The 26,021-nt window shown below is 45.4% G+C and overlaps 1 protein-coding gene across 2 annotated transcripts in view; it reads right to left on the minus strand.

The window, feature by feature from the left end:
* LOC106038554 (vascular endothelial growth factor receptor kdr-like) overlaps window positions 1–26,021 on the minus strand; it is a 137,260-nt gene that overhangs the window by 92,510 nt on the left and 18,729 nt on the right. For both annotated transcript variants that reach the window (XM_048070545.2, XM_048070544.2), the window contains exons 2-3: window positions 8,516–8,612; window positions 4,311–4,522 (exon numbers count right to left, since the gene is read on the minus strand). In XM_048070545.2, the coding sequence (XP_047926502.2) occupies window positions 4,311–4,522; window positions 8,516–8,612 (309 nt within the window). The remainder of the gene's footprint in view (window positions 1–4,310; window positions 4,523–8,515; window positions 8,613–26,021) is intronic.

Genomic DNA, 26,021 nt, shown 5'->3' on the forward strand with positions numbered 1-26,021 from the left:
ACACTGAGATGGTGAAACACCAGCAGCTGAACTACCATGGGTAGGAAGAGGCAGTTAAAATGTTCACCATCTACATGTTCAAAGAGTGAACAACACTAGGCACAAGCAGGAATTAGTTATTCTATTAGTTATTCTTGTGTGGCCGCCAGCACTGATGTACTGGGCTCATGTATATTGCTCTGTGGTGAGACTCGTTTTGGTTTTGAAGTAGTTGAGAACCAGCCCTATCATAGCCCTACTTATTTAAAGAAACAGAATAACAGCCCTGCTTTGCATAAAAATAATACAGGATTTCTGCTGCTGACTTGCTCTCCCCTTGTCTTGCTCTCCCCGACTGTCCTAGCAAAGCAGCACCACTGGTGTGTGAGGACAGGAAGCAAAGCCCAGCTTGGAAACTTGGATGAACTTTTCTAGGCAGTATTTTGCAAGATGTGACCAGCTTCAATTACCACAGTAATAATGCTGGGCAAGTTGCTGATGGAAGGAAGCAAAGCAGAGCTGAGCTCGTGCTCCTGATGCATTGACTGAGTGGCACAGAAAGGTGTAGCAAATCCAATACTGCTTCGTGCAGCTAAGGTCTGCGAGGGGAAATCACAGCAAAAGCTGAGGCAGCATTTCAGCTGGCACAGGGAGCTCTACCAGCTGACACACTGACGGCTATCTTACTTGGAGACAGTTGCTTTGCTGACAGTAACAGTATTTCAGAGAGCTGAGAGCTGCAAGTCCTGACTGCTGTCTAGGCTGCGGTCTGGAACAACACTTGGGGAAGGTGGAGAAAATCTTCTTGTTTCTGTTTTCCTCCTTCTCTAAGCCATGTTTAATTTTATATGTGCTATAGAAAACCTAGCAGAGAGGGGTCTCTATATCAGAACACAAATAGACAGCCTGCCCCTTCCCTGGGCTCCGAAATCCCAAAGGTTGCGATGAATGAGTGCGTCCCCCACAGGGACCATCCATGAGGTTGGGAAGGGTAATTGCAGGAGACAGGAGCAAATGCGGCAGCATTTGCAGTGAAACACTGTCCACACAAGCCTTTCTGAGTCTGGAGAAGGGGGTATGGCTGTCTCTGTCCCCCCCGTTCTCTGACTGTGGCCACAGGAGAGCTGCTGGGCTGCTCTTGGGTCAGCGCTGCAGCACCGAGATCGACCAGACGCTGCCTTTCGCTGCAGAGGTTTTCCCTCAGAGTTGCAACGAAGTTAAACGACCACATTAAGAAACTCCCAACTATTTCTGGTCCAGCCCTAAGCTACGTTGTATTTCCAACAAGGAAAGGGGCGACAGGAGGAGGGGGTTGTCTGCCTTTTAATTACAGTCCCTGCGACTTGCAGCTGCAGCGGGAAGCAGAAAAGGCTTCAGGAACAATTGTTCAGGATTAAGATCCTGAGCTCTCCCTCCCTGCAGACTGTCGGTGCACAGCTGAGGCGTGGAGGCTGACCCTGCTGCCTTTGGGTCCCGTATGATCTGACTGATGTGCAGGGGTCATGGCTCAATTGCGCCGGGGGAGAGCTGCTGAGTGCCAGATTCTGACAGAGCTTAGAAGCTCCACCAGGGAGGCTGTAAAAACAGAAGCAAGCACAGGAAATAATAGCCAATAAGCAGGGCTTCCGATACAGTCATGTTCTCATTTCGGTGTCAAGCAGCAGGCCAGGAATGAAGGGAAAAAATACCATTCCCCTTCCTTTTTTGGCAATAATGGCTCGTAACCTCTGAGGAATCTCCAGCCTTCAGGGTCTGGCTCAATATTTTCTCACTCCACCTGGCTCGGTCCTATAAACACCCTGCTGAGCACACACTCTCTCCACAAAACATCCAGAGAGATGTCTTTTGGACTTCTTCTTTGTCTGGCACTCACTGGGAACTGTGAGTTTCTTCACTAGAGACAGCCGATGGCTTTCTTAGTGATGCCCAGACACTGTGAGACCAAATCCCTTACAAAGGCATGTTTAAATATTTAAGAAAATCATAGGTACGGTCTGAGTGCCTTCCTTAACTCCACAACTCATAGATCCCTGACACTGGCGAACAGTTTCCGTGTCCCCAGAACGGCCTCCTGGCATTCAGCAAACACACACAGGAATTACAGGGGAAGAAGAGCACGCCCTGCAGACAGCATCCATGCTGAGGTATAAATAGCTTCATTTCGCTGGGGCCAAGCAGCTTCCTCGGCCTGGCAGGCCAGGTCCCAGCAGGCACTTGCAGGCTTACAGCCCGAGCTGCTGCGGTCGGGCTCTGCTCTGTGGTGGATGAGCAGCTGGCTCGACAGGACACGGAGCAGAGGGTTCCCCGCTGGTGTGCCTTCCTCACGGCTTCACCCACGCGTAGCACAAGTGGCTCAATTTCTGTATGTTTTTTCTTCAAAGCTTTTAAAGCATGGGACTTTTAAAACTCTGGATAAGAGTTTATAGAGCAGGGAGGGCATATTACACAGTGAAATCGCATCTGAGAGAGGAGAATCTTTGAGGGTGATTTACAGCAAACAGCCACGCAGTGCTGTGTTTAGGGAGAACCTTGGCACAGCAGGCTCAAGCTAGCAAGAGGACATCCTGTGATTTTTTTTTAGATTAGCATTGCTCCAAGTACATCGCCAGCAAGCATTTCATAACTTGAGATATTTTCTTAAGGAAAATGCTCAGGCAGTCCCAAAAGATCCATAACATTTCCTGCACGTGCTCCCGCCGTAGAGTAATGAAGTCCTGGGTAGCTGGCCAGGGCACTGAATCAGGATAGAGAATTGAGTTTTCAATGCACTGTTTCCTGAAGTGTAGGCATTGGGCTGGGTTAACAATATTAGATGCGGAGCATCTGAGCAGTGTGTAATGAGAAAAGGAAACAGCTCAGCACAAGAACTAGGGTGGATAAAGAAATCAGGGCTTAGAGTAACAAGGAAAAATAAGAAAAAGGAAATAGAAAGGCAGAAAAAAGTGACTGCAGGAACTCACAAGTAACACCAAAAAGCTACTTTCCGATAAGAGAAAGACTTACTGGGAAAGCAGGATGAGGGCAGAAAGGGACTATTTTCAACAGACATACAGAGACAGGAAAATCTTATCCACGTGCATCAGCCAGGTGTGTTCACCTAGTAGTTCAGAAGTTGAATTTAGCTGTGTGGGCAGACCACAGTCCCCTGGTGATGGGAGTCACGCCTCGTGCTGGTTTCACCATAGTGAGCAACACTGTGAGACTGTCGGAGCTGCCCGGCCCATACACAAGTGTGTTCTGTAGGTAGACAGCTTACTGAACTGTTCAAACCACATCAGACAAACTCATTGCATCTCTAGCATTTGTCTTGTTACCAAGACTCAAAGAACCCCATTTTAGCAGCTACTGGAAAAACTAAATTCGCTCATTTGTATGAGTGTGGGGAACTGAATAGTAACCCTATTCAGCACCAATGGAGCTCATGCCATCCCCTGTCCCAGCCCCAAAAGGTTAGCTCCTTTGTCTAATTACTCACAATCTCAGCCTGGAAGATCCAAGATGATTCAATAGTTTGACAATGCATTTGTCAAAAAGTTTGGAAAAAAATATCAGCATTTTCTGGGAATGTTCATTTAAGAAGAATTCATATTACTGACATGGTTGTTCGGTGTGTTAGTCACTTAATTATAGCAGACAACTCTCCTCTGAAGTTTCTGTTTCCATTTATTATTGGATCTGAACTCAATGATTCTGACATACAGGGGAGAGGCAGCTCAAAGACAACAGAAATGAGCAGTGGGCCATTTTTTACAAAAGCCAGTAAAATATGTACAATGCAGTCATCCAGCTTTGGTAAGTACTTCTCATAGATGTGAAGGACAAAGCTGGACACAAACGTGTAGGAGAGACAGGAATTACAAAATCCCTTGTCAGGGAGTTTCATGCCTGGGGAGGAAGGGGAAGAGAGAGGACTTGGTTATTGAGGGTGAATCTTAGGAAAAGCACTCTGATAGCAAAACCCCCTAGGATAAAAGAATTTAATATTAAAAGTGAAAGAACGTAAAAGATGTTTAAAGAAATCAGTGTATCAGTTATTTGGAACACAAACATAGGCAGGACAATCTAGTTTTCAAGTCCTGGAATTGAACAAGATAGCTAATTTCTGGTTGTCACATCCGTGTCCCTGTGAATTCAGCTGGCCTGAAAATCCAGGTGTAATCCATCCTCTACAAAATGTCAGAGCTGGTGCTTGCTGGGTCAGCAGGGAGGTGGGATTTGGGAAAGCATCTGAACTGGGTTGCTTGTTGTACCTAGCACAGATTGAACAGCTCAGCTGAACACAGTTTATGTCACCAAGAAGGCATAAAACCAAAAGAAAGTGAAGTTCTTACCTTCGACAAAGACGTAAATCTTGGCCATGAGATCCTCGTTGGATGGGGAGTTGTCATGGATGCAAGTGAAGTAACCGGTGTCGTTGGCTGTGACTTTCCTGATGACGAGCATGCTGCAGCTCTGCCGCGTGTTATTTCGGCAGCTGCTGAGGTGCACCCTGGGGTCTTCCCTCTGGTCCTCCCTCAAAAGCCAGCTCACCGAAGGTGCTCCCCTGTCAACACAACGCACCAAAATTAAAGACAGGGTCACGATTTCAGACAAAATTTGGGCTTCCTTCTCGCCAAGTGTTGTTGATATTCCTAATGTTCCTAAGCTTGTCATTTGGACATGAATGATTAAGGTTGTGGGGTGCTTGCATTACTGGCCATAAGAAAGTAAGGGGCATCACAGCACACTCATCAACAGAACAAGGGAAATTCCAGAACTGGTCTGTAGGAGCTGCGGGAAGCTAACTCCTGGAGGAAAGCTTAATTTTTATTTTAACAGACATCTTGAACACGAGTTTGTTTTTATAATGTTATGTTTTAGGCACTTCAAACATTTGAAAGCACCAGATAAAATTATATATTTCTTCCAAGCTGAGGACTTTGCATATTTTAACAGCTAAATTAACTTATACTTTCTTTTAACTCTAAGGCTGCATGTAGAGAGAACATTTATGTAACTTCTCATCACCTTTCTTGTTTAATCAGCAGTGACTCAATCTTGATTTTGTGAAGGATCTGGAACTAATCAGATTACAGATCTTAGAATATCTGCTCAAGACACATTTTTTTCCATTCACCTCGTCACGGCAGCCAGAACATAAAACCAGCAGGACAGATAGATACACCATTTCACCCACCTGACCCATTCCGTGTCTTATTTATGAACACAGCTCATGTCAAATGCAATTTTACGTAGCTCACTGACAAAAAGCAAAAGCCATTTTACAACCTGTTGCTGGACTCAGAGAGAGCTTTCAGCAGACCTAAGTTAGCTCAGCAACGGGCACTGGCTGTGCTGGTCGTGCTGTGCCAAAAACATCAGGGCACACCATGGTGGCAGGAGCTCCTGGATGGGATGTGTACTGCTCGGGATGTGCTCTGAGGTCCCTGAGGAAGTGCTAGTACAGGCTGTGCCTGCTTGTGCTTTGAAGCGTACGGTCTTTTTGTAGTAGCTGGTGCTGGTCAGTGTGGAAACCGGTGGGGACGGGAGTAATGGGCTGTGGATTCCTCTGGGGAAGATGGAGCTTGTGTTACTGTTAGAGGGAGGCAGGTCCTTCCTGCCGTGCTCGCAGAGAGGCCACGCTGTTCTGAAGGACCGGGGGCTCGCTCACCCCTTCTCCCTCCCTCAGTGAATTCCCAGTGACCCAATGGCTTTGGCTGAGCTGAGGAAGGAGTAAGGAGCTCTGGATTTCCCCAGTTGAGTGTCGCCAGGGAGAAATCCGGTCTAGACACGTCTACTCGGCGTAGAGATGCTAGTACTTGGTGTATCTAGCAAGCGTGCTGTGTGAAATTTCCAGTTAGCTAGGAACTCCGACTACCCTTTCTGTGCCAGTGGCTTTGCAGCAGTGCAATCAGTGCAGTAAGGGAAGGCGTTTGCCAGCAAATTCAGTGACACTTAAACAAACATCCTCTTGGCCCCCGTTTCTGCCCGTCCTTCTGTCGCCTTCCTGAAGATGATGTGGACACGGGGCTAAGCTCTTGAGGTTATTCCCAGCACGTAGGAGAACAAGAACACTGGGAGAAGTGTGAACATCCTCCCTGGTGAGCAGCCTCCCCCTCGCTGGATGCACGGTGGACTTGGACAACCCCACCTCATCCATCACATCAGCTTCCTGGCCTTCAGAGCACTGGATTACTTTATGGCAGGGAGGTCCCTGCCAGTGCTCTTTTCCTACCTTACTAACGTCATTACTGACGTAATGACCCCTTCTGTCAAGAAACGGGACTCCTGGCCCTGAATGTGAACAATGCCACTTCACATTCAAATCCCATCAAGTGCTCAGGTCCCTGCCCTTTCTCCCGTCACCCAGTCTGGTTTCTGCCACAGCTGGAAACCTGCAGCAGTGGTTCTGCAGAGCAGATCAGGGTTTCACAGTTCTGTGCATCCTCACACGCGCCCACTTTCTCTACCTGCCCGTTTTACCCAGGTGGAAGATGAAGACTTTAGCCACTGCTTCGGTATTTTCACACATCTGGCCAAGGGGAGTCACAACAGTAGTTGCAGTTCTGGCCAGGCTGCCAAAAATGAGGAAATCCTGGACATAAACCTCCAATGAGTGGAGGCTGAGGGGGGTGGAACATTAACACGGCGAGTTCAGTCTCCAGCAGCTGCCTGCTCGGCCTGCCATCTCGTGCTGAGCCCTGCTGCTCCCTGGGGGGACCTCGGAGCTCCCTTCTGGACCAGGCTGGAGACCAGCTGTGAGTGTGCGGATGTTGGTGTGTCAGCGGATGGCAGACATCAGGATCTGGTTCAGGGGATCTCCCACTCAAAGTGCAGAAATCACACTTCCAGCTTCAAGTCCCGGCTCTTGTGTGAGGCAAGCAACTTAAGTGCTCTGGGCCTCTGCTCCCATGCTAGCATCGCAGGTACTGCTTCCTGTCAGCCCTGCTGGGGGCGTTTATTGCTTCGCATCCATAAAGCAATTTCGGAACACAGCCAGCACTGTTGAAGTGCTAATAATTTTTTCATCTATTCATTCATCTGGTGATACGAGAAAATAGGACGTTGCTAGAGATTAAAAAGGCTGTGGATGGAGAACTGCTGAAAAGTAGTGGTTTAATTGGCCTGGAGCACCACACTGAACTCATGTCCACATATCATGTTTTACGAAGCACATCGAGATTTTAAAGGACTGTTTAAACTTTATTGCCATCATTCTTGCTGCTTGCCAAGCTAAAAATACCATTGTAAGGTTGTTTTGACCTCATAAGCCACGCGGCTAGCTTGAGGTACTTTGAAAAAAATTACCTTACACTCCAGAAGACATCACAAATTTACACAGCATGAGTCATTTACCTTTCACTGTAACATTGAATTAGATAGACTAGGAAAAAAATCAGAAGGGATATATGTGTCAGCATAACTTACAGCTTAGATTCACCTTCCCATTGCTCTTACTGTCTCCAGGAACTGGGGTTGCAAGAAACCAACCACGTACTGGCTACAGTCAAGGGGACTTTGCAAGAAGGTGTAAAAAAAAGCCTGTGTGTGAGGGAGAAACTGTGATAGTTTAGATTACCTTAAGCCTTCTCTCCTACAATGCTCTCTGAAGAAACTGAAAAACAGCCTCTCACAGCAGCTTGGCATTTAAATCACACTCAGAACAAGTGACACCTGTGTGCAGCCCAGTCTGAGGCCTTTTGTGTGACCGAGCGAGCCTGTGTGTGTTTGGACACAGCAGAAGGTGCTCTGACTCTTCGCATTTACCGCTCGGTTGTGACCAAAACCCTATATTCCCCTTTTGTAGAGGTCCACCGCCCTGCAAACACACAGCATTACCAAAACTTTGCTTGTTTCTTGCATGGCTGGTTTTTACACATTGTGTCAAGAATCGAAGAGCTGCCACAATTTATGATTAATGCTCTGGGTTTTACAAGTCCTGGTTACCTTTGATTTAAAGATGTAAGTTCAAGCAGATCAGGTCTTTGCATGTACACATAGTAAATGCTGCTTATTTAATTGTCATCTCTTGGGTTAGCAGTATTTGAGGTTAGGAAGTTTAAGCTTATACATACATTTTTTTGTCATATATATGTATGCATATATGAAACTTTATACATATAAACATACATTTAAAGAGCTAATGACATAGTGTGATGATCTCGATTGTCATTCACTTATGGACAGGGGGCAAAGGAGTGACTTTAGCTGCTGAAGAGCTGAATGGGAACCTATTTTCAGATGAGGATCTCACAGCCATGTCCTAAAGGTACAACCCCTTCCATAAGCTTACTTGTGCACTGACTCAGGGCTTCTCTTGGGCCCCCTTACAATGTAAAGAACGAGGTTGGGCTGCATGGTGACCATAGACCATCCTCCCTGCTCCCTTACAGCCCAGCAAATTCTCCTCCACTCAGAAGCACCTGTGAGGGAAAACTGCTCCAGTTGCCAGATCACGGCTGTGCAGCAATCTTTGCTCCCCCCTACCCAGAAGCTGTGCTGTGCCAAGGGAATCGGTACAACAAAAGGAATCCAGCACTGCTGGAGCAATCCTTACCTGCATTTTATTTTTAGGGCTTCTCCTGGTAAGATGACAATGTGGTCTTTTGCAATGCTTAGCGTCGGTTTCTCAAAAAATTCGTCCTCAGCAAGACCTGACACAAATAAAGAAGAAACCATCGTTAGGCAGGCTATTCAGTATGGCTGGAACGGGCACAATGCAGCTGAGGAAAGCTTTTTGTTTTGTAAATAGTTCCTAAATTGGGGGCCCACACAGGGTTTAATTTATATTGCTGCAATTCAGTTGAGCACACTGTACCTACTGAGATCCCCTCAGTTTGTTTTTCTTTCCCTTATTCATCTCTTTCTTTTCTAACATGGGGAACCTGTATTTCTGCTAATAGTCTTCTTCCTTTTATTTAGAGCTGGCTGTGTTACGGATTATTACAGTTTTAGAACAACAGATTAATTTCAAAAGGTTTTTACACACATATAAAACTGGCGGGAATTGGGTCTTCGGGAAACAACGTGGTGCATGAGCTCATATATTACCTTGTAATCAATGGGAGGAGAGATAACTATAATTCTGGGAGCAGCTCTTTCTGATTCACAGCCATGAAACATCTGCTATGTTAAAAACACATCAAAAGCCTCCTGTTTTCCAAAGAAACATGCAAAAAATACTGCACTGGAACTAAATAGCAAGCTGCTTTCTTTGAGGCAAATGTAAAAAAAAAAAAAAGTAGTGCTGCCAGGCAAGTTTGCAGTGGTGTCTGAGACACCATCCCTAGTGCTAGCGTAACGAGGTTTGTCAGGTCTCTCATGATAGTGGTCTTTAGTGACAACAGTGACAAAGGCCTCTCACATCATCGTCCCCATCATCATCATCTCCTGGCTCAGGAAACGTCTCCCAAGCAGCCACACTTCCCAAGGCTCTGTGAGATCAGGACGAGTTTCACCTTGCCCCCTGCTGCACTGATGAGCAGTCATTGTGGCTCACACACCAAGCAGCTTGTGAGCACAGCTATTGCACCATGACAGCCCCACGAACCCGGGCGCTGAGAGGTGCTGGGATGCTCCTGGCCCCTCGCAGATGGCCACTTGCAGGGGCAGCTGACATTCGTGGACAGAGCGAGGAGCGTTGGCAGGTGGGTGCTGCCGCTGCTGCGCAGCCCCCGTCACAGCACGGCGCCCCGAGTGCTCCTGGCAGCTGCCTGCAGAAAGCCGAAGGTGAAACCATCCTGCTATCGGAGCGTTCATCTATGGCAGTATCACTTTCAGAAAGTGAAACTGAGAAGAAACAGAAGTGAGGCTGGCTGGGCTGCTTTCCTTGTCCAAATTCAAAGTAACATAATCAAGGAAAGGAGAAAACAGGCTTAGATAAGTATCTCAATTTCTAAAGCTCTGACATTAAAGCCGTATGTTTTCTTTCCCCTCCTGCTCTCCAAATCTCTATCTTCTCCTTTGCCTTGAACTTGATAAGCCAGAAATCTTTAGCTGGGCTTATAACAGAGGCATTATTCTCAGCAGAATAGTGAAGATAACGTATCTAACAAAAAGAGAAACATTAGGGTTTAACTTTTCAACTGGATGAAACAGTGATTTTCTTGCCTCCCACCTCCCATCTCCTCTCATCTCCTTTGTGCTGGATTCAAGTAAAATGCTCTGAGCCTGGCATATTCTCTCAGCATGGAGAGTGAATCACTCCCACGTTGGAGAGCCTGGCTTCCTCCGTGAGCCATTCAAATTCCCAGCAGAAACTCAGTGGAGGCCAGCTCATCTCATGGCACCAGAGTCCTTCCCAGGGAGCATCCTGCCCAGACAGCGTGTTCCTCAACCCCATTGTTGGGCACACTGAGCCTCCCTACAGACCTTCAGCTGACACTGCACCAGTCCTGACCACGGCTCCATCGTCAGAGACCTCCCGACACCCTGTTCCGCATGATGGATGGCTCTGTAGCTCTATCTCTAATGTCCTTTACAGAATAAGGAATAAATTGGAGAACAAGTGGGAGCCTGGCCAACGTGAACTGCCTCCAGTGTGACATTGTATAGCACGGCCCTACCTAAAAATTGCTGTTGCATGTAATGCTGTGGATGCAAAATGGCCCTCAGACTCACAGAGTCACAGACTCAGAGGATCCCAGAATGGTTGGAAGGGACCTCTGGAGATCATCTGGTCCAACCCCCTTGCCAAGCCGGGTCACCCAGAGCATGTTACACGGCATGGTCTGAGCTTTGGCATGTGCTGTTCCATGATGCTGAGGAATTTCACTCTCCTAAAGCTAAGTGTTGATCTTTGCAAAAAGAAAACAAAAAAATGGTCAATGTAGCTTTGAAAATGTTTGCCGAGTGTCATTTAATTAGCTAGCTGAGGGGGTTTGGGCCCTGTGTAGCTTTTCCAGCACGCAGCTACTACCGCGATCCGCTCTGGGCTGTTTGCGTTGTGACTTCAGCCAGGTCTGCTTTGACTTAGAAAATCCTGGGGTTTTGAATAATCCTTTCTTTGGTTCCTCTTGCGCCGTCAATTGTTCTTAGGGCTTACAGGGGCTTAGCTGAAGTTTCGAGCTGGCCTTTTGAACAGGCCTGACTTTTGTCCCTCACAAGCAAGTGTGATACTGTGGGAGGGGTGCGGAGTGCTGTGCCAGGCAGCGGGCAGAGACCCGAGCTGCTCTTGTGACCAGGGAGTAAGTGCTCGGGCTTTTATAATATGTGAGACTGGTTTTGCTAAGAGAAAGAAAAGTATTTTTCAATTATTCTGTTTATACATCTGAGCTACTTTTTTCCCAAAGTTTATTTTGGCTCCAGGAGCTGAAGAAAAGAATAAACAAAGAGTAATTTTGGCACGTTTCTACCCCATGGAGGACAGGAGGAGAAATTCCTCTGCCACACACATTTCATCCCTGCTGCCAGGTGACAGAGAGTTTTTCTAAACACAGCGTGCGCCCTTTCTGGCATGCCTGAGCCAAAGCTGAGTGGACTCAAAGGAAAAAAGTTGCAGGGCAAAACCAAGAAGGTAGTGGGGGAGATGGCATGATGAGGCCTCGCAAAACTTTCAGCCTCCCCTGGTCCCTTTACAGCTGGATTTTGGTTTTCTGGAGGCAAAGCTGGGGACGGCCCCAGGGCACACTGGATGAGAAGAAAGGGAGCTGCTCCACTTTCATATTTATTCATTGGACACTGCGTGCAGGTCTCTTACTTGCTGGTAAGCTCTTGATTGTGTTGTAAAACACAGGCAGGTGCGATCTAGGTCTGGAAAGGGCAAAGTGAACACAATGTTGGCAGCCCATAGGTAAGCATTGTTTGAATGCACCATGTAGCTTAGTTATAGTGCTCTTCCTTCTTTGTATGCTACACAAATGTACACTATTTTAATGTAGTTCATTTTAATTTTACGGCTTCAATCAGTATGTCTAGCATTTCTCAAAAAAAAAATAAATACAGCTAGCTCTGTACTTAGAATCATAGAATCGGAGAATATCCTGAGTTGGAAGGTACCCACAAGGATCGTTGAGTTCAGTTTCATAAGAAAACAGTCAGGACTTGAAGAAATCTCTCCGAGGCGGCATTCTGTGGTATGTTATACAATACAACCAGGGCCTCCAACCTGCTTAGGGTGGGGTGGGAGACAAATACTGCTGGACTGAGTCCTGCTGAAGCTAGCATCTTCTGCTTGCACTGCTTAAATTGTCATGTCCAGGCCTAAAATAACATTCTCCTCTTCTTTGGTAAATAATTTTGGTCCTACAGTAGGGCTACAAGGGTCATAAAATCAAAACCAAGTGCTCACACCAAGCATGTCCTTACCACAGCAAAGCTCTGCCGAGGAGCGAGAACCTTGGCAGGCGCTGTTCTGCAGAGCGATGTCTAAAAGCCCAGGGAACAGCCCCAGTTCTGTGGCTGTCCCTGCCACCCTCTTTGTGAAGCTAGCACTGCTGCCTGGCTGGGGTGATGAAGCTGGTGCAGCATCCTTCCTCAGATCTTCTGGCATGGTTTGGGATAAGATGCTAGGGCTATCATGCTGTAGAGCTAGGAGAGAGACCGTCATGTACTGCAATGCCCAACATCCCCTCTGTAAACCAAAGGAGAAAGGCAGGTTCCTCCTGGAATGTGACGTGACATGTGAGATTAGTTCTTGCCCTCAAGGACTTGTAGCCAAAGCAAGTTGACCACAGCTGGTCAAGAGTCTCGCAGGGCTGAGCTAAAGAGAGGCTTTAGAAAGAGCCCTGAGCCAGGATGGACCCTCCAACCAGGGTCTGCACCATTTCTGCTCCCAAGAGCTTATTCTCTCTGCCAGTTTAACATTCTGCTCCTGACAGAGCAGAAAACCCCAAACACAGCACATCTACACGGGTCCTTGGCAGTGAAATGTGAAAGGCTGACTGATACATTGTCCAGGGAAGAAAAGTATATTGAAAACTGCTTTTCCTCGGATAATCTGATTTTGCAGCATAGCCAACATGAAACCTGGGAGGATCCTCAGGCGGAGGGTAACGTGTGACCTCCCTCACCTCTGTTAGATGATTCCTAACTCCATCTCACTTGGCCGAGGGACATCCCTCCCACACTAAGCAAATACCTTGTTCGTGCTAGGACCATTGGTAAGCACAGATAACAACTATTTTTAATCTCTGTTTCTCATTGTAACAGTCTTCCTTCAAGCATCCTTTAGGCACTGTCACTACCCAGTAGCTATGCCAAAAAGAGCGCTTACAAATGCTTGTGAGATCGAGTGTATCTAGGTATCGTACATAGTGACAGCCAATGTCAATATCATACCTGATTAAGAGATCCTCTTATCCCTTTTGGGCACTGCAGCACACAGAGGAGGGGAAAACTGAAAGAACAGTACCAAAGAGCACCTAACCTCTGCGTCAGATGACAAAAAAATAACATCTAGGCAAAGCACAGACCGCTGTGCTGACAGCTAAATGAAGCAGGTTCGACCAAGGCCCTGATTCCACAAGGATTTGGGCACACAAATAGCTTTTTGCACATGATTGAACTCCAGGGACTATTCATGTGTGTAAAGTCACTCTTGTGCACAGATCTGGGCCCTAGGACACATCAGGTCCCATTAGGAAGGGCTGGAAGTCAGAGTTTTAGAGCTGACTTAGTAGGGAAAGGGGAGAGGCATAGACATGTTATTTAAAAACTTTGTCCACTGCTGACAATAGATTGGGAATACTTTTGTAAGCCATGCTTAACTTGTAGCGTTTCTGAAAGTTAGAGCCCAGATCAGGAACATAATCTGTGCTCTGAAAATGCTCAGGGGGGTCACTGGGGGCTCTATGAACAGCGTGTATGGCCCTGATCACTGTTAATGAGATGGTTGCCATTAATACGGATTGTGCTGATGAAGAGCTGCTACCTGTTCTACCTGCCAGGGAAAAACAGATGATAGCTCAGTCTCTCCAGACTGCTTTGTGTCTGCAGCACTAAATGACACGGAGGAGAGACAATGTGCTGTCCTCTGAGAGGCCAGGGAACCTCATCACAAGGACACAGCTTGAGTGCATCTGGAAAATGAGCAGGTACCAGTTTTAAAGGGTATTTTCATGACTATATCCCCAAGGAAATCCTATTTCCACTAGAATTAGAAAGTTCAAGGATTCAGTGAAAAGCTGTGTGTGTTTAAACCAACGGCCTGTAATCATTTTAGGATTTGTTTGAAGGTCACCCACTATGAAAAGAGAAGACAGTACTGCTAGCATTATGGCATCTGTTTTTTGCATCTTTTTCTTTTTTGCATCTTGCATCTTTTTTTTTTTTTGCATCTTGCAATATTTGGTGTGTTTATTAGGTCTTCAGCTCCTGGAATCAGCTTTCACTTGTTATAATTGAGTAATTTTCTATTACTTTAAAGGCTTAAAAAGACATTAGCAAGTAAGTAAAAAGACCCACCTCTCCCTCCTTTTTGTTGTGACTTTGGGTGGGAGAAGGACATATAATTTTTGATTCTGCCAGACTCATGCATTAATAAAATATCTTATGCTCTCTATTATAAACGCAATATTTTCTAAATTAAGCATTACTGCTGGCTTTGACTTTCCCAGCAAAGAAGGGATGCTCTTGTCTTGAAGATCTTGGCTTTAAATCAGGAGCAAACTTCTTCATTTTCTTCTTTTCTGCTGGCTAGTGGGTGCTCTCTCAAGCCACCTGATGGGTACCGAGCCAGTAGGGAGGGTAAAGGCCCCCACGATGGGCTGCAGATGTGGAATGTGTGGGTCAGAAAGGGCTGTGTGAAGGTAGCTTACCCTCCAGATCTAACATGGCTTGATCACGTTGCTCCCATTTCATGGTTTGCTCAGGGAGTTAGCTTTATCAGGTTGTTTGCTCTCCTAAGCCTCAATTCTCCATATGTATATTGAGGCTAATAATTGAAGTTGTTTGTGAAGATTTAAACTCTTCATCTTTTCCTACACATGTGCACAGCGCTTGATGTATGAGGCCGTGCCCTCCTCCTCAGGTGCTGTCACGGGCCACAGCCCTGTAGGATGCTCACACACTCCCTGCCGAGCTGTCTTTCCCAGAGAGGAGTAGGGGCCTAGGGCTTGTCCCAGCCCTGCTCTCACACGAGCTGGAAATGCCACTTCAGCAAGTGCTAGGTGTTAGGTCAGAGGTTGGACTAGGTGATCTTGGAGGTCTCTTCCAACCTAAATGATTCTGTGATTCGGTGATTTGGTGATTCTGCTCCATGTGCTGCAAGCTGGCAGCCAAGCTACTCCCCACCAGCCTGTAATGGGAACAAACCACCACCCTCAAAACTGCCCAATACATCATCTAGGCAAGAAAGGCAAAGAGCCCACTTGCCCCCAGGTCTCTTGGGAACTTTTGAAGATTTTCTGTTTTGTTTTGCAAGAAGCATATCGTCCTGTTGGCTTCTACCTGGAAGAACACAGGAATCCCCCCAGGGATTCCTGCCACAGAGATGCTCTGTGTGGGCATGTAGCCAGCCATCTGTAGGCCAGTCAGAGCTTCCATTCCTACAGCAGCTGAAGAAGTTCATACAAAATTAAATTAGTAATCAGTAACTCATCGGGAGAAATGGCTAAGATTCTTTCAGAATATCTGAATGCTAGTGTTAACCCAGGAGTATCTGCTGGCACAGCAGGCCTCATGGTTTTGTTGATTTTCCAAGGCAGAAGACCTGGTATTTGTTTAGCTGATTCGTGAGAAAGGCGAGCCGTTCCCACCCATTCTTCTCCTCTGCCTGCTACAGATACAAGTTGTGTGCAGCTCCACCAGAGGCAGGAGTTCGGATGTAAACGTTCTCAGTGACAACAACAAAAAATTCAATCATTGCTCTCAAGTGGAGGAGACATCTACAGCACAGGGAAAACAACTGCTAAGTAGAGCGAGTGTTTGAAGATAAGATAAGGCATTGGCCCTACTCTTGGGATTTGTTCCTACAAGACTTTTCCTCACCCATAGATGCATCAGCATTTCCTGATGAAGTGGCACAGGGTCACTCTGACTTCCTCCTGTAATCAGCAGAAACGCTTCAGCAAGGCCACCTGATTGCTTTTTGTGCTGACAGTTAAAAAAACACTGTTAATTAACAGGAACTTTACTCTGATTTTTGGTAATCAAAACGTAACCTTTGGAGTTTGACTACACCTGCTCAAAGGCAACTCCCTGAACGTGCAGTGCCATGAGCTTCCTCATCTTTCCATGATAGGGATCGCCGTATCAGTTGCAGATTTATGGAAAGAGGCCACAGAAAGCAGCTCTAGGTCAAAATTGTTTGGTCTTCGGTGGCAGCAGCTCATTAATCAGAGCCATTGTTTTCCCTCTGACACTGCAGAGTGTGGAGTCCTACAGAATGACAGAGATATCACCGCCCTGTGCTTATGTTGAGTTATGTTGGGGGGAGACACGTCCGTTCTTTGTGGCTGCGTGACAAGTCCAGAACTTAGATCTACAGCCATAAAATAAACATGAGATCTGGGAAAAGAGGTGGCAACATCTGCAATCATCTGCCATGCACTCAAGCACAATTTAAAGTATTTAGGAAATGCAGCAATCTCATGTTGATGGAGAAAAGGCTGGGAATGTTGTTATTTCTGGATCTAAATTATGGCAATTCCTCTGGGAAAGAGAAGACCTGGCACATCTCCACGATTAGCAAATATGCAGACCCGGTGGGAGAGAGACACACACACACACAAAAGAGACCATGCTATGTGTGAAAGACTTCAGGGGAAAAAAAAATCGAAATATGTGAGGTATGAAACTATCTTTGCCTCTCCCCCAATGTGGTCTCCTGAGAACAGCTTAGGGTTGCAGATGCAAGTGTTTTCAATGATTCCCAGACAGGATTACTTCATAGAAGCTCCGGACATAGCTTTCATTCTTCCTTGACTTGGCCATCCCGAGGAGAGGGCCCGTTCTGCCGACAGGCCTCTGAGGGAGAGCAGCACAGGCACGGGCCGGCCTTGAGGAGGAACCCACATGGCAGCAGCCCCTGCAGGAGCCCACCAGGCCTCCCCGCCGCCGGCTTCAGCCTTGGGTTCACACTGCGCTCCCACCACAGCCCACCACAGCCCCTGTCCTGCCTGCCCTTCGCCCATATGGTAAAGGACTTGCTGCTCCTTGGTCTTCAGATATAACGCAGCGTTCATCTGGAAGTGAACCTGGCCAAGGTTTTGCTTCTTTCTCCAGAGCGCCGAGTGGGAAATGGGAAGGTGGGAAGGTGGGCTCGGCCTGTCTCCGCTGGGCCCCACCAGGCTTTCCTGGGTCACCTCACATCTTTTAGCACAGGTGAACTCCTGGGAGCATATTTGTGTACTGGTGGACAGATCACTTTTATCACTTTTATCAGCCCAACACATCTTAGTAGCTACAGACACTGACCAAGTTATGAATCCTGCTTGTCAAATCCCTACACTCAGTTCCCTTTAATCTAATCTAATTGCTCTGTAGAGGGTAATTTGTATGCCGTGTACGCGGTGAAACTTAGAAAGTTTCGGATGCTATGGAAGGAACGTTTTTAAACATTTTTAATTCAATTACTTTATTATTTTGAGTAGCTATCAGCAGATTAGCTCATTTATCAAGGGTGACATGTAAGGCTGAAAGTCAACAGCAGTAATTCACAGACTTCATGTGTATCACATAGAGCAGCACTAAACACTGTGTTCACTCACACATCAATGGGATTGAATTTGGCACCTCTCTATATTTCTTTTAAAGTTATTTGTTTTGTACAGCTGCAAATAATGAAAGCAATTGTTGTGCTGACTCTGTTCCAAGAACTATTCCCCAACCTGCTCATGTGCACAGAAAGAAACAGTCACTATGGAAATCTATCTTGATTTGGGCCAGGACCTCTCGTGAAAAACAAGTAGTAAATCTGTTGATGCAAGCACTGATTTCTCTCTTGCTTCTACCCAGTTTTAACATTTATATTGGACTTTTTATCTGGAGTAATGGGGCTGCCTGTATTTGGGATAAGAGTAAATAAAGCTCTTTAGCCTGGTTATTTCATTAAAGAGAATGGATCTTTTTTTTTAAAACTTAGAGCATTGGTAGAAAAGTTTTCTGATATGTCTTCTTGTCCGTACAATTTTATATCTTTCTAACCTTTTTCTATTGCAGTACCAGTAACCATCAGATTAAAAAAAAAATAAGGCAGTATTTTTATTTTCTGCATGGATATGATATGGTAATATAGATATATTTTTATTTATTGATCACAACATTACTGCACGCCTCTTGGCAGACTGAAAATGTGAATAGTGGTTTCCATATGATGGCAGCACTTCCTGCAGGGGGTACGTGGTACACCAAGGCAGTAGTAAAGCTGCTTGCAGGTCCTCTGCTTGCAAGGCAGGAGACAGGGAGCATGCAGTGGGATTTATTTTTCTGAAGGCCCAAGCAGTTGCCCTTAATTCGGTGTTCAGAAGGCATACAGCAACCCACGCACACACCAGCTAATTCATCCTGACTGCCAGTAGAGGTCAGACTTTAAGCTGGCAACATAAAATCCTAAGAGGGATTTCCCTTAGGTCCCCATAAAAGTTGCTAACATCAGAGACCAGCAGTGGTGAAATGAAATTTTTATGAGAAGTCAATAAAATAATGCTGTTTTCACACATGTCAAAGATCTGTTCTGGTATCTGGTCGTACAGGCACCCAAAGCATACTGCTGGAGTTATAAATCTAGTCTAGTCCCATCACCTTCAGAATATAATCATGAAACAACTTTCAGCAATAATTTAGAGCTATCAAACTTGTTTCAGAGGGAGACCTCTGGTACCATACAGCTTGGAAAATAACACTCATAAATTAAAAGCAAACAGAGATTAAAATAAAAGTCCTTCAAGTTAAATATGCTGGTAAATAAAGTTTCACTTGGCCATACTGCACGAATTAATGCACTGGCCAGCATTAACCCAACATACAACCTCACCTGCCATACATATGTGTATTTACAGAGCTGCTGAGGGATGATAATTTGAAATTCACCTAATCTGGCTATTTAAGTTCATAGCCAGAACATGTATTAACAGAGAAATTTTGCATATAATATAAGGTAATATTAATGTGCAACAGTCTTTCAAACTACCGGCTCAATTAAAATATTGTACTCTAAGTCAGCATACACCTTTGACAATAAAATTTCATGATAACTCATCCTAAGTAAAAGAGTTTGGAAAAGTGTAAGATGGATACCTAGAGAGACATCAGAAGGATCAGAGAGGAACAGGAGAGAGAAATTACGCCATCTCTCAAAGTCTAGTTTAGCAAAAAGTGTGTTTCTTTGAATTGTAAGGACTCTGCCTTCAGCCTCTGCCTGCATGTATCAAGTGAGGAGGATGCTCACTCCTGTTCCTCCTCTACCGTCCGCAGACTAAATTGGTGACTCCCAAGTCTCTTCTTTTTTCATCAGCCACTTTCTCAAGAGACCGTTGGGAAACCCTCAAACTAGTTGTAACATATCCTTAAGCCCTGGACAGCATACAGGGACCTTCACAAGATCTGAAAAAAGATGCTGTTAGCCCAACTGATGGGGTTTATCAGGATATGCCATGTGGATCCGTTCTGGATCCCATCTTTCCTTTGTACATGGAAATTATTTGTTTGCAGTGATTTGAGTCAGTAAAGCCAGATGAGGCTTAAGAGGGAGAGTAACAGAGCCTTTCATTTGGTTTGGCTTGGTGAAAACTGCCTAGATGAGACAGACACATTCTGAAACTTGGTAGCCTGGGCCTTCAATGGACGTGAAGTTCAATGAGGAAATCTGTTCAGTGGCACACAAGCCAAAAAAAAAAGGAAACTTATCCCTACAGCTAAGCTGGTGGCTCGTCTCCAATGAAGATGAAAAGAATTCATTGCTGCAGAGATGTTTGTTTTTAGGAAAGCATGGGTTTACTCGCTGGTTGCGAGTTATGATTTTAGAGTATCATTTTCTCTGTGTTCTTTGATGTTCAGTCAAGGATCAACAGCCCAAATATATGGAAGAGAACAGTTAAGATACTAAATATACGTGTCTAGATCTCAGCTTTGTGTCTTGACTCTGACATCTCAGGTGTCAGGGATGATTCTTAGGCAATTTTTGTCTCAACATTGTATGAATGTTCTGCCAGTTTTCCATATCTCAAGCAAAACTTTGGTATGGTTTAAACGATAATCTGTCATTTTTCTAATCTGATTATTTGCCAGGTTGTCTAAACCTGAAGACCAAGAGCCCTCTCAGTAGATTTGATACTACTTGCTTGCACAGCACACTGTAATGGGACCTTTCGGTGCTACAATGATAAAACTTGTAAATCGGAGTGCTTAACAGGAAGGGTTGGGATCACGGGAGGTCCAATACCAAGGGCAGCTATTTATCTACTTTTACAGTTGCAACTGCTAAGAGTCTAAGGAGAGGAAAGAAAATCTTCCCAACGTTGTGCTATCAGCCTGTCTAATTCATTTCCCAAAGGAAGCAACCATCCCTATCTTTAGGACTATTTAAAATTAGATGAGATAAAGCGCTAGGAGATGTCCTTCAGAAAACATTTGCTAGTGACCTACATGAAGCAATCTCCCAGTGCTTCAGCTGCCACATCTAGGGCTGTATTGGGGCCACACTGTCCCGCTCAGATGGCCTGCCAGGGCCGGTCTCTTCTTTCCAAACTGCTTTGGTACTGCTTCAGCGCTGCTGGGACTCAAAGGCAGAGTGGGCGTGCTGGGCTTTGGACTCAACTGTCCATAAACCAAAACTCAGAAGAGGACTGCAGCTGTTTCTAAGAAACACAAGAGCTGAGAGAGGAATTTGGATGAGGGTCTGCTGAGTGCTAAGAGGGTGGCTTGCAAAACAGCCTCTGACCGTACTTCATGGCTAAATCCCAATCAAGCCATCAAGCAAGCTGACTGCCCGCTGCCCACCAAGTGCTCGTGGGTTAGTTGTTCAGAAAGGCTGCCGCTTGTCTCGGGCCACGTGCCCTGAGGTTTCCTGCTTGGAGCCTTGCTGGTACGAATCCAGCAGTCAGCCCTGCTCCCTGGGGGTGTCGGTGGGTCGTGTAAGCAGCATCGTGCAACACACCAGTGGAAACCGGGTAATGTGTATTCTCAGGCCTTTTGCAGAGTGCTAAATTCCTCCTCTCCATCACCCAGCCCTCTTTTCTAAGAAAAATATCAGCTTGCATGGAAACACTTCTTTGTACAGAACATCTGTGTCCTCCTGCTGATGAATCACTGACCTGCAGAAGGAGGAGGCCAAGGGAAGGTCACGAGAGGGACGCAATCAGAATGGGGAAGGTGGATGGTCACAGTGAAAGAGAACGAAGGCACACACCCAGTTAGCATTATTTTATTAGTTTTTCTGGGGCTATAAATCCAGAAGTAAATGAGCCAGAGCCTCCCAAGATCAGGCCAATTGATGAACCACACTAAAGAGCAATGAATTTGATCAAATCACAAAGATCGTATGTGTCAGAAAAGTGCAAATTCCAAATGACAGTGAAATCTGCTTGGCAGGTAATGCCTCTGTTTTCTCTGTTTCTTAACATAACCCATTAAGAAGAAATGGGCTGAAACCAACTTTGGACTTGACGCTGGAATCTGTTTTCGATCAGCTCTGTGTTCTGCTTCTGTCGGCTTTGTGTGCCTGTCTCAAGAGGTTTTACTTTTTTTTTTTGGTTTGTTTTGAAGGGTGGGAGGTTGCTATTTTGGGAGATGAGATAAAAGCTGTTTGCTCACAAAGGGGAGAGAGAACCTAACGATCTGCTTAAAAACCAGTCCCCGATTCAGTTAGGTTTCTGCATCCCCAGGTGACGTTACGTTATCTCCTGCCTGCAACCTCCCTGTGTAGTTTGGCCTAACTAGGTCTGCAAGCTGGTTTCCTCGCTGGTTTGCATTAAGCTGGAAAGTACCAATCAGACCCAGGGAATTGTCTGCAAATATTTTGTGAAATCCTTCGTAATGACAAAGTCCATCAGGCCGTGGAGCAGGGCTTCAATCGCTTCCTTGCAGCCTTCACCACAGCTACCCTGACATGACCCCAGCTGCTCCCCTGTTTGTTAGGCTTCTCTGCAGCTGTGACATAATGTTTTTGATGGCAGGGCTTGGAGGAATTCTGCTTGTGGCAAAGCAGGAATCTGCTTCGAATTAGCACTGCACATATTTATCAAGTCTACATAGCATGGCTGCCTGTTGACAAAAGTCCCTTCCTCTGTCCCCTGCCGGTTTCCAGATTCGCTCGCTTGCCCTGTGAAGGTTCGGAGGAAAGGCAGCCGCCGGTGTCTGAGCGCAGCCTCCCACAAACCCGGAGCAGCGCGGCAGGTGGGTGATCCTCCAGCTGGGATGCCCTGAGCTGAGCCTGCTTCTTTAGGGCCAGATCCTGGTTCTTGGTTTGACCTCGAGGGGCTCTGTGGGGGGCTCACGCACTTCAAGGCTACCTCGGCTCGCTGCCCTGGTACTGGCTGTATCCTCCCTGCTGCTGCAGCAGAGCAACTCCCTCTGCAGCCAGGTTGGTTGGCTCGCAGCAGCTCACATCATCATCTGAAGGAACCACAGCACCAGGGAGACGATTGCACAGTGCCTCTGGAAGCCATGCATTTGCCTTGTGGGACCCTGCTTTTAAAGGTTCTTCACTGACTTTCAGGAAGAGAAAACATTGCTGGGCACCCAGCAGCAGACCCGGTTTGCATTAAAGCCACCTACGCCGCTTAGCAAAAGCTGGGCAGGAAATTCTTCTTTTTCATGTCTAAATATTTAAGATCTATTTATTTATTTTAATTCCTGTTGTGCATAGGGATAAAACAAAAATCCTTCAAAGGTTTTTTTTATTATTATTTTTTTATTTTTATTATGAAAAGCAGCAACAGAAAAAGACTCATCTAAAAATAGCCATATATTTAGGGCAGCCCCCGGTAGTTGGAGACACAGATTCAAAGGCTTGATTCCGCCAAGGAACATGGTGTCTCCAGCATCCTACGCATGCATCTCAATGACAGGGGCATGGTGTCGCTGGGCTGCGAGCAGAAAAACCATCCTGGCTGGAGAACCTTTCCTGGAAGACTGCATTTACCCCAGTCACTTTGGACACAAAATTTTGTCACAGTGTAATTTTCTAATGAAAACTTTCTCTCGTGTTATAAAAACCCAGACCGGTTCTATTACTACTGATTTCAAACACAGCAGAAATAAGCCCACTGCTGTTTTCTTTTCCTAAAAATTTCCCTTCTCAGCCCAAGAGTTTATTGCAGTGCTCATAGATAAAACGTGCAGTTGCTCTCTGAAGAATAAGATCAGTTCTTGTGCTGGATAGTTATGGAAATCAACAAATGTGACTCTAAGAGCAATTAAATGAAGAAAGCAGCTCCTGTTTTTGGAACTCTCTCCTGACTATTTCTTGCAGAGTAACAGAAGCCCTGATAAAAAACACAGATCTGTATGAAAATGTCGAGGAGAAAAGAGAACCATGGAAGCTAAGTGAGCTCTGAATGAAAGCAAAGAGAACACCACTACCAAGAAAGAAAAATGTCACCACGTGGATTCAGGCAGGGAATAGTACCAAGGCTGGAGACGGAAGAATAATGGAAATGCACACAGACAATTAACAAGGTTCCTTCCCATACTGAATCCATGCACAGAGCCGTGAACTGCTGCACTAAGAACCCAGAGAAGCGATTCTGATAAGGAAATCCAGATCTGAGGCCCTGCAGAATAAGCCAATGGCTTGTCAAGGCAGAGCACACATTAGCTGGAGTCCTTACTTGATCTTTCAGAGGCCTGTTCCCTTGGTACCATTTTTAGCATGGCATATGAATTTTGGCCTGTGGACTATGCTACTGAAGAATTTCTCCACATGCTAAAGAAAAACAGGTTTTCTGTGTCTCTTGCTGAGTATGGTGGTACCTGTGTGCTACACGTATCTGAGGACGAGGGGGAAGCAAAGCCAACTACAGTCAAACAGATGCATTGAAAAAGCAAGTACTGCACAGTCAGTTAAAGGTGTTTTTTTTTTTTTCTTTTTTTTTTTTTTCTGTATGTGTAGTAAGTTCACGCAGACGCCTGGATCTGCACAACCAAGCCAGAATGAGACCAGCCACTAGGCTAGCCAACAACATGCAATACTTTGACTCAAAGAAACATGCTTGCTTTCCAGCTGGAAAGAGAAGCTGACCATTTTGCTGCACTCTTAAGATATTGAAATGTTTATATCAATTTAAAAACAGACTCTTGCAGAGAGTACAAAAATAAAGAATTTTCAGGCGGAGACCTCAGAGGCCAAGTTGTAAACCCTTGGCTAAAAGGTCTTAGGGTAGAAACAACTGCAGAGCATTAACTGCATAGCAGTGGTTCATACAGGAGCCGTAAGAGTAAAGACAGTATTTAGGAAGATTGTGAGGCATTTCATGTGGGCTTTAGTGCAAGGTCACAGGATGTAAGAAGCTTCGGGAGCGTCCAAAAAAAAATTTTAAGTTGTTTGAGAGTTAAAATAGCTGTACGCCAAGCACCAATCCTGCAAACCTGATTCACGAGAGCTGCTGTGTTGCTATGAACATCTGTCCTGTGGGACATGACTGGTTGTCCAGGTTTACTGCACCTTGCAGCCCAAAATAAAGAGATTGGAGCCACTGGGCAATGGCTCGGTAATTAAGGGGCAGGTTCCACTGTGAGGAAACAGAAACTCAGATGTGCTCACAACACCTCCGGGAAGAAGGACAGCAAATAATTTTTGGCATTCTTAACTTAACTGAGCTATTTTATAATTACAAGTCCTTAAAACAAGTATTAGATCTGTTTAGCTTTTTAAAAATCTTTCTAAAAGGTTTCTGTTTGTTTTTCCAAAAGTTTTGTTTGTTTGTATTTTGGCCATGAAAATACAATTCATCTTAAGGAATTTAATGTGATTGTACAAAGATATCAAAAAAGCATGATTCAATAGCCTATAGCCTGTTACATGGCTCTTAAAAACATGATCCATTTCATACAAGCAAAACAGTACTCTCCTGATATGTGACTGCCACACAGCCCCATATCCGTACAGGAGAAGTGCTAATGTTTGGGTGCCCTCCTAGGGCCTGACTGGAATTATTTTTTCTGCTGCACCTCAGCTGATTTTCTCCCACTCTCCACGAGCAGTAATGCAGACTGTACAGCCTGGTGTGCTTGCAAGTTACCAATGGTAAGCATAACGTGTTTACTTTTTAAAAATGTGTATGTATGAGTAATTCTCTGTATGATTCATTTAGCTGTCTTTGTTGTACCTTAGACCAGTCACACGGTTATTTTAGAAGATATTTTATTTTATTACTGCAATGAACAAAGGAACTTTCTCTTTTCCCTGGTTTTCACAAAAATGTGCTATGTTAGGAAGGGGTCAAAGAGAAAGAGAAATTTTCTGGTTTTCCTTTGAAGTCACCAGTTCTGAGCTTGGTTAGTAGCTTCCATGTGTCCTATATGGGCTTGGACGCTCCCGAGCCAGTGAGCTGCAGTAGGGATTGCATGCAGCTATGACTTCAATCTCTAGCCCTTCCTGGGCATCGTATTCATGGTGAAGCAAGGCCAGTTACAGTAGATCAAGACTGACTCTTGCACTGGAAACAGCATTTTAATCTCTTAGACTTTCCTACTTTCCATGAATCTTACAAGCATGCTGCCACGTGCCTTCCTATTTTGGGAGCTTTATTCATTCTGGTTCAAAAGGAAAAGAAACTTGCAGGTGTGTTGTCATATGGTAGAAGGATTATAGCTGTAATTCAGATACCTAGCAACAAAATAGAAGAAGGCAATGAGAAGGCTCATGTAGGAACCTTCTGTTTGCAAACTTCTGCAATATACTAATTTTTCTGTTCCACTGATGCTTCCTTAGCCGAACATTTAGTATCAAAAACTTGAATCCTGAGGATTTGGACAATAGTAAAATGCAAAGCTTCTTTCTCCCCTTTAAGCCCTGCTTGAACGGTGAGGTTTAGGATCTGCAATCTGTGCTGACCCTCCAGGAGAGCTGCAGGAAGAGGGAGGAAGGGAAATTGTTTTGTATTCAGATCCAAATATAAAATCAGCTCAATGTTCTTTTCTCCCTCATCAAGAGACTCACATTCCTTCCCTCTCGCAGCTCTCCC

This window comes from Anser cygnoides, chromosome 13, assembly GCF_040182565.1.
Source record: "Anser cygnoides isolate HZ-2024a breed goose chromosome 13, Taihu_goose_T2T_genome, whole genome shotgun sequence".
In the NCBI taxonomy this organism is placed as follows: Eukaryota; Metazoa; Chordata; class Aves; order Anseriformes; family Anatidae; genus Anser; species Anser cygnoides.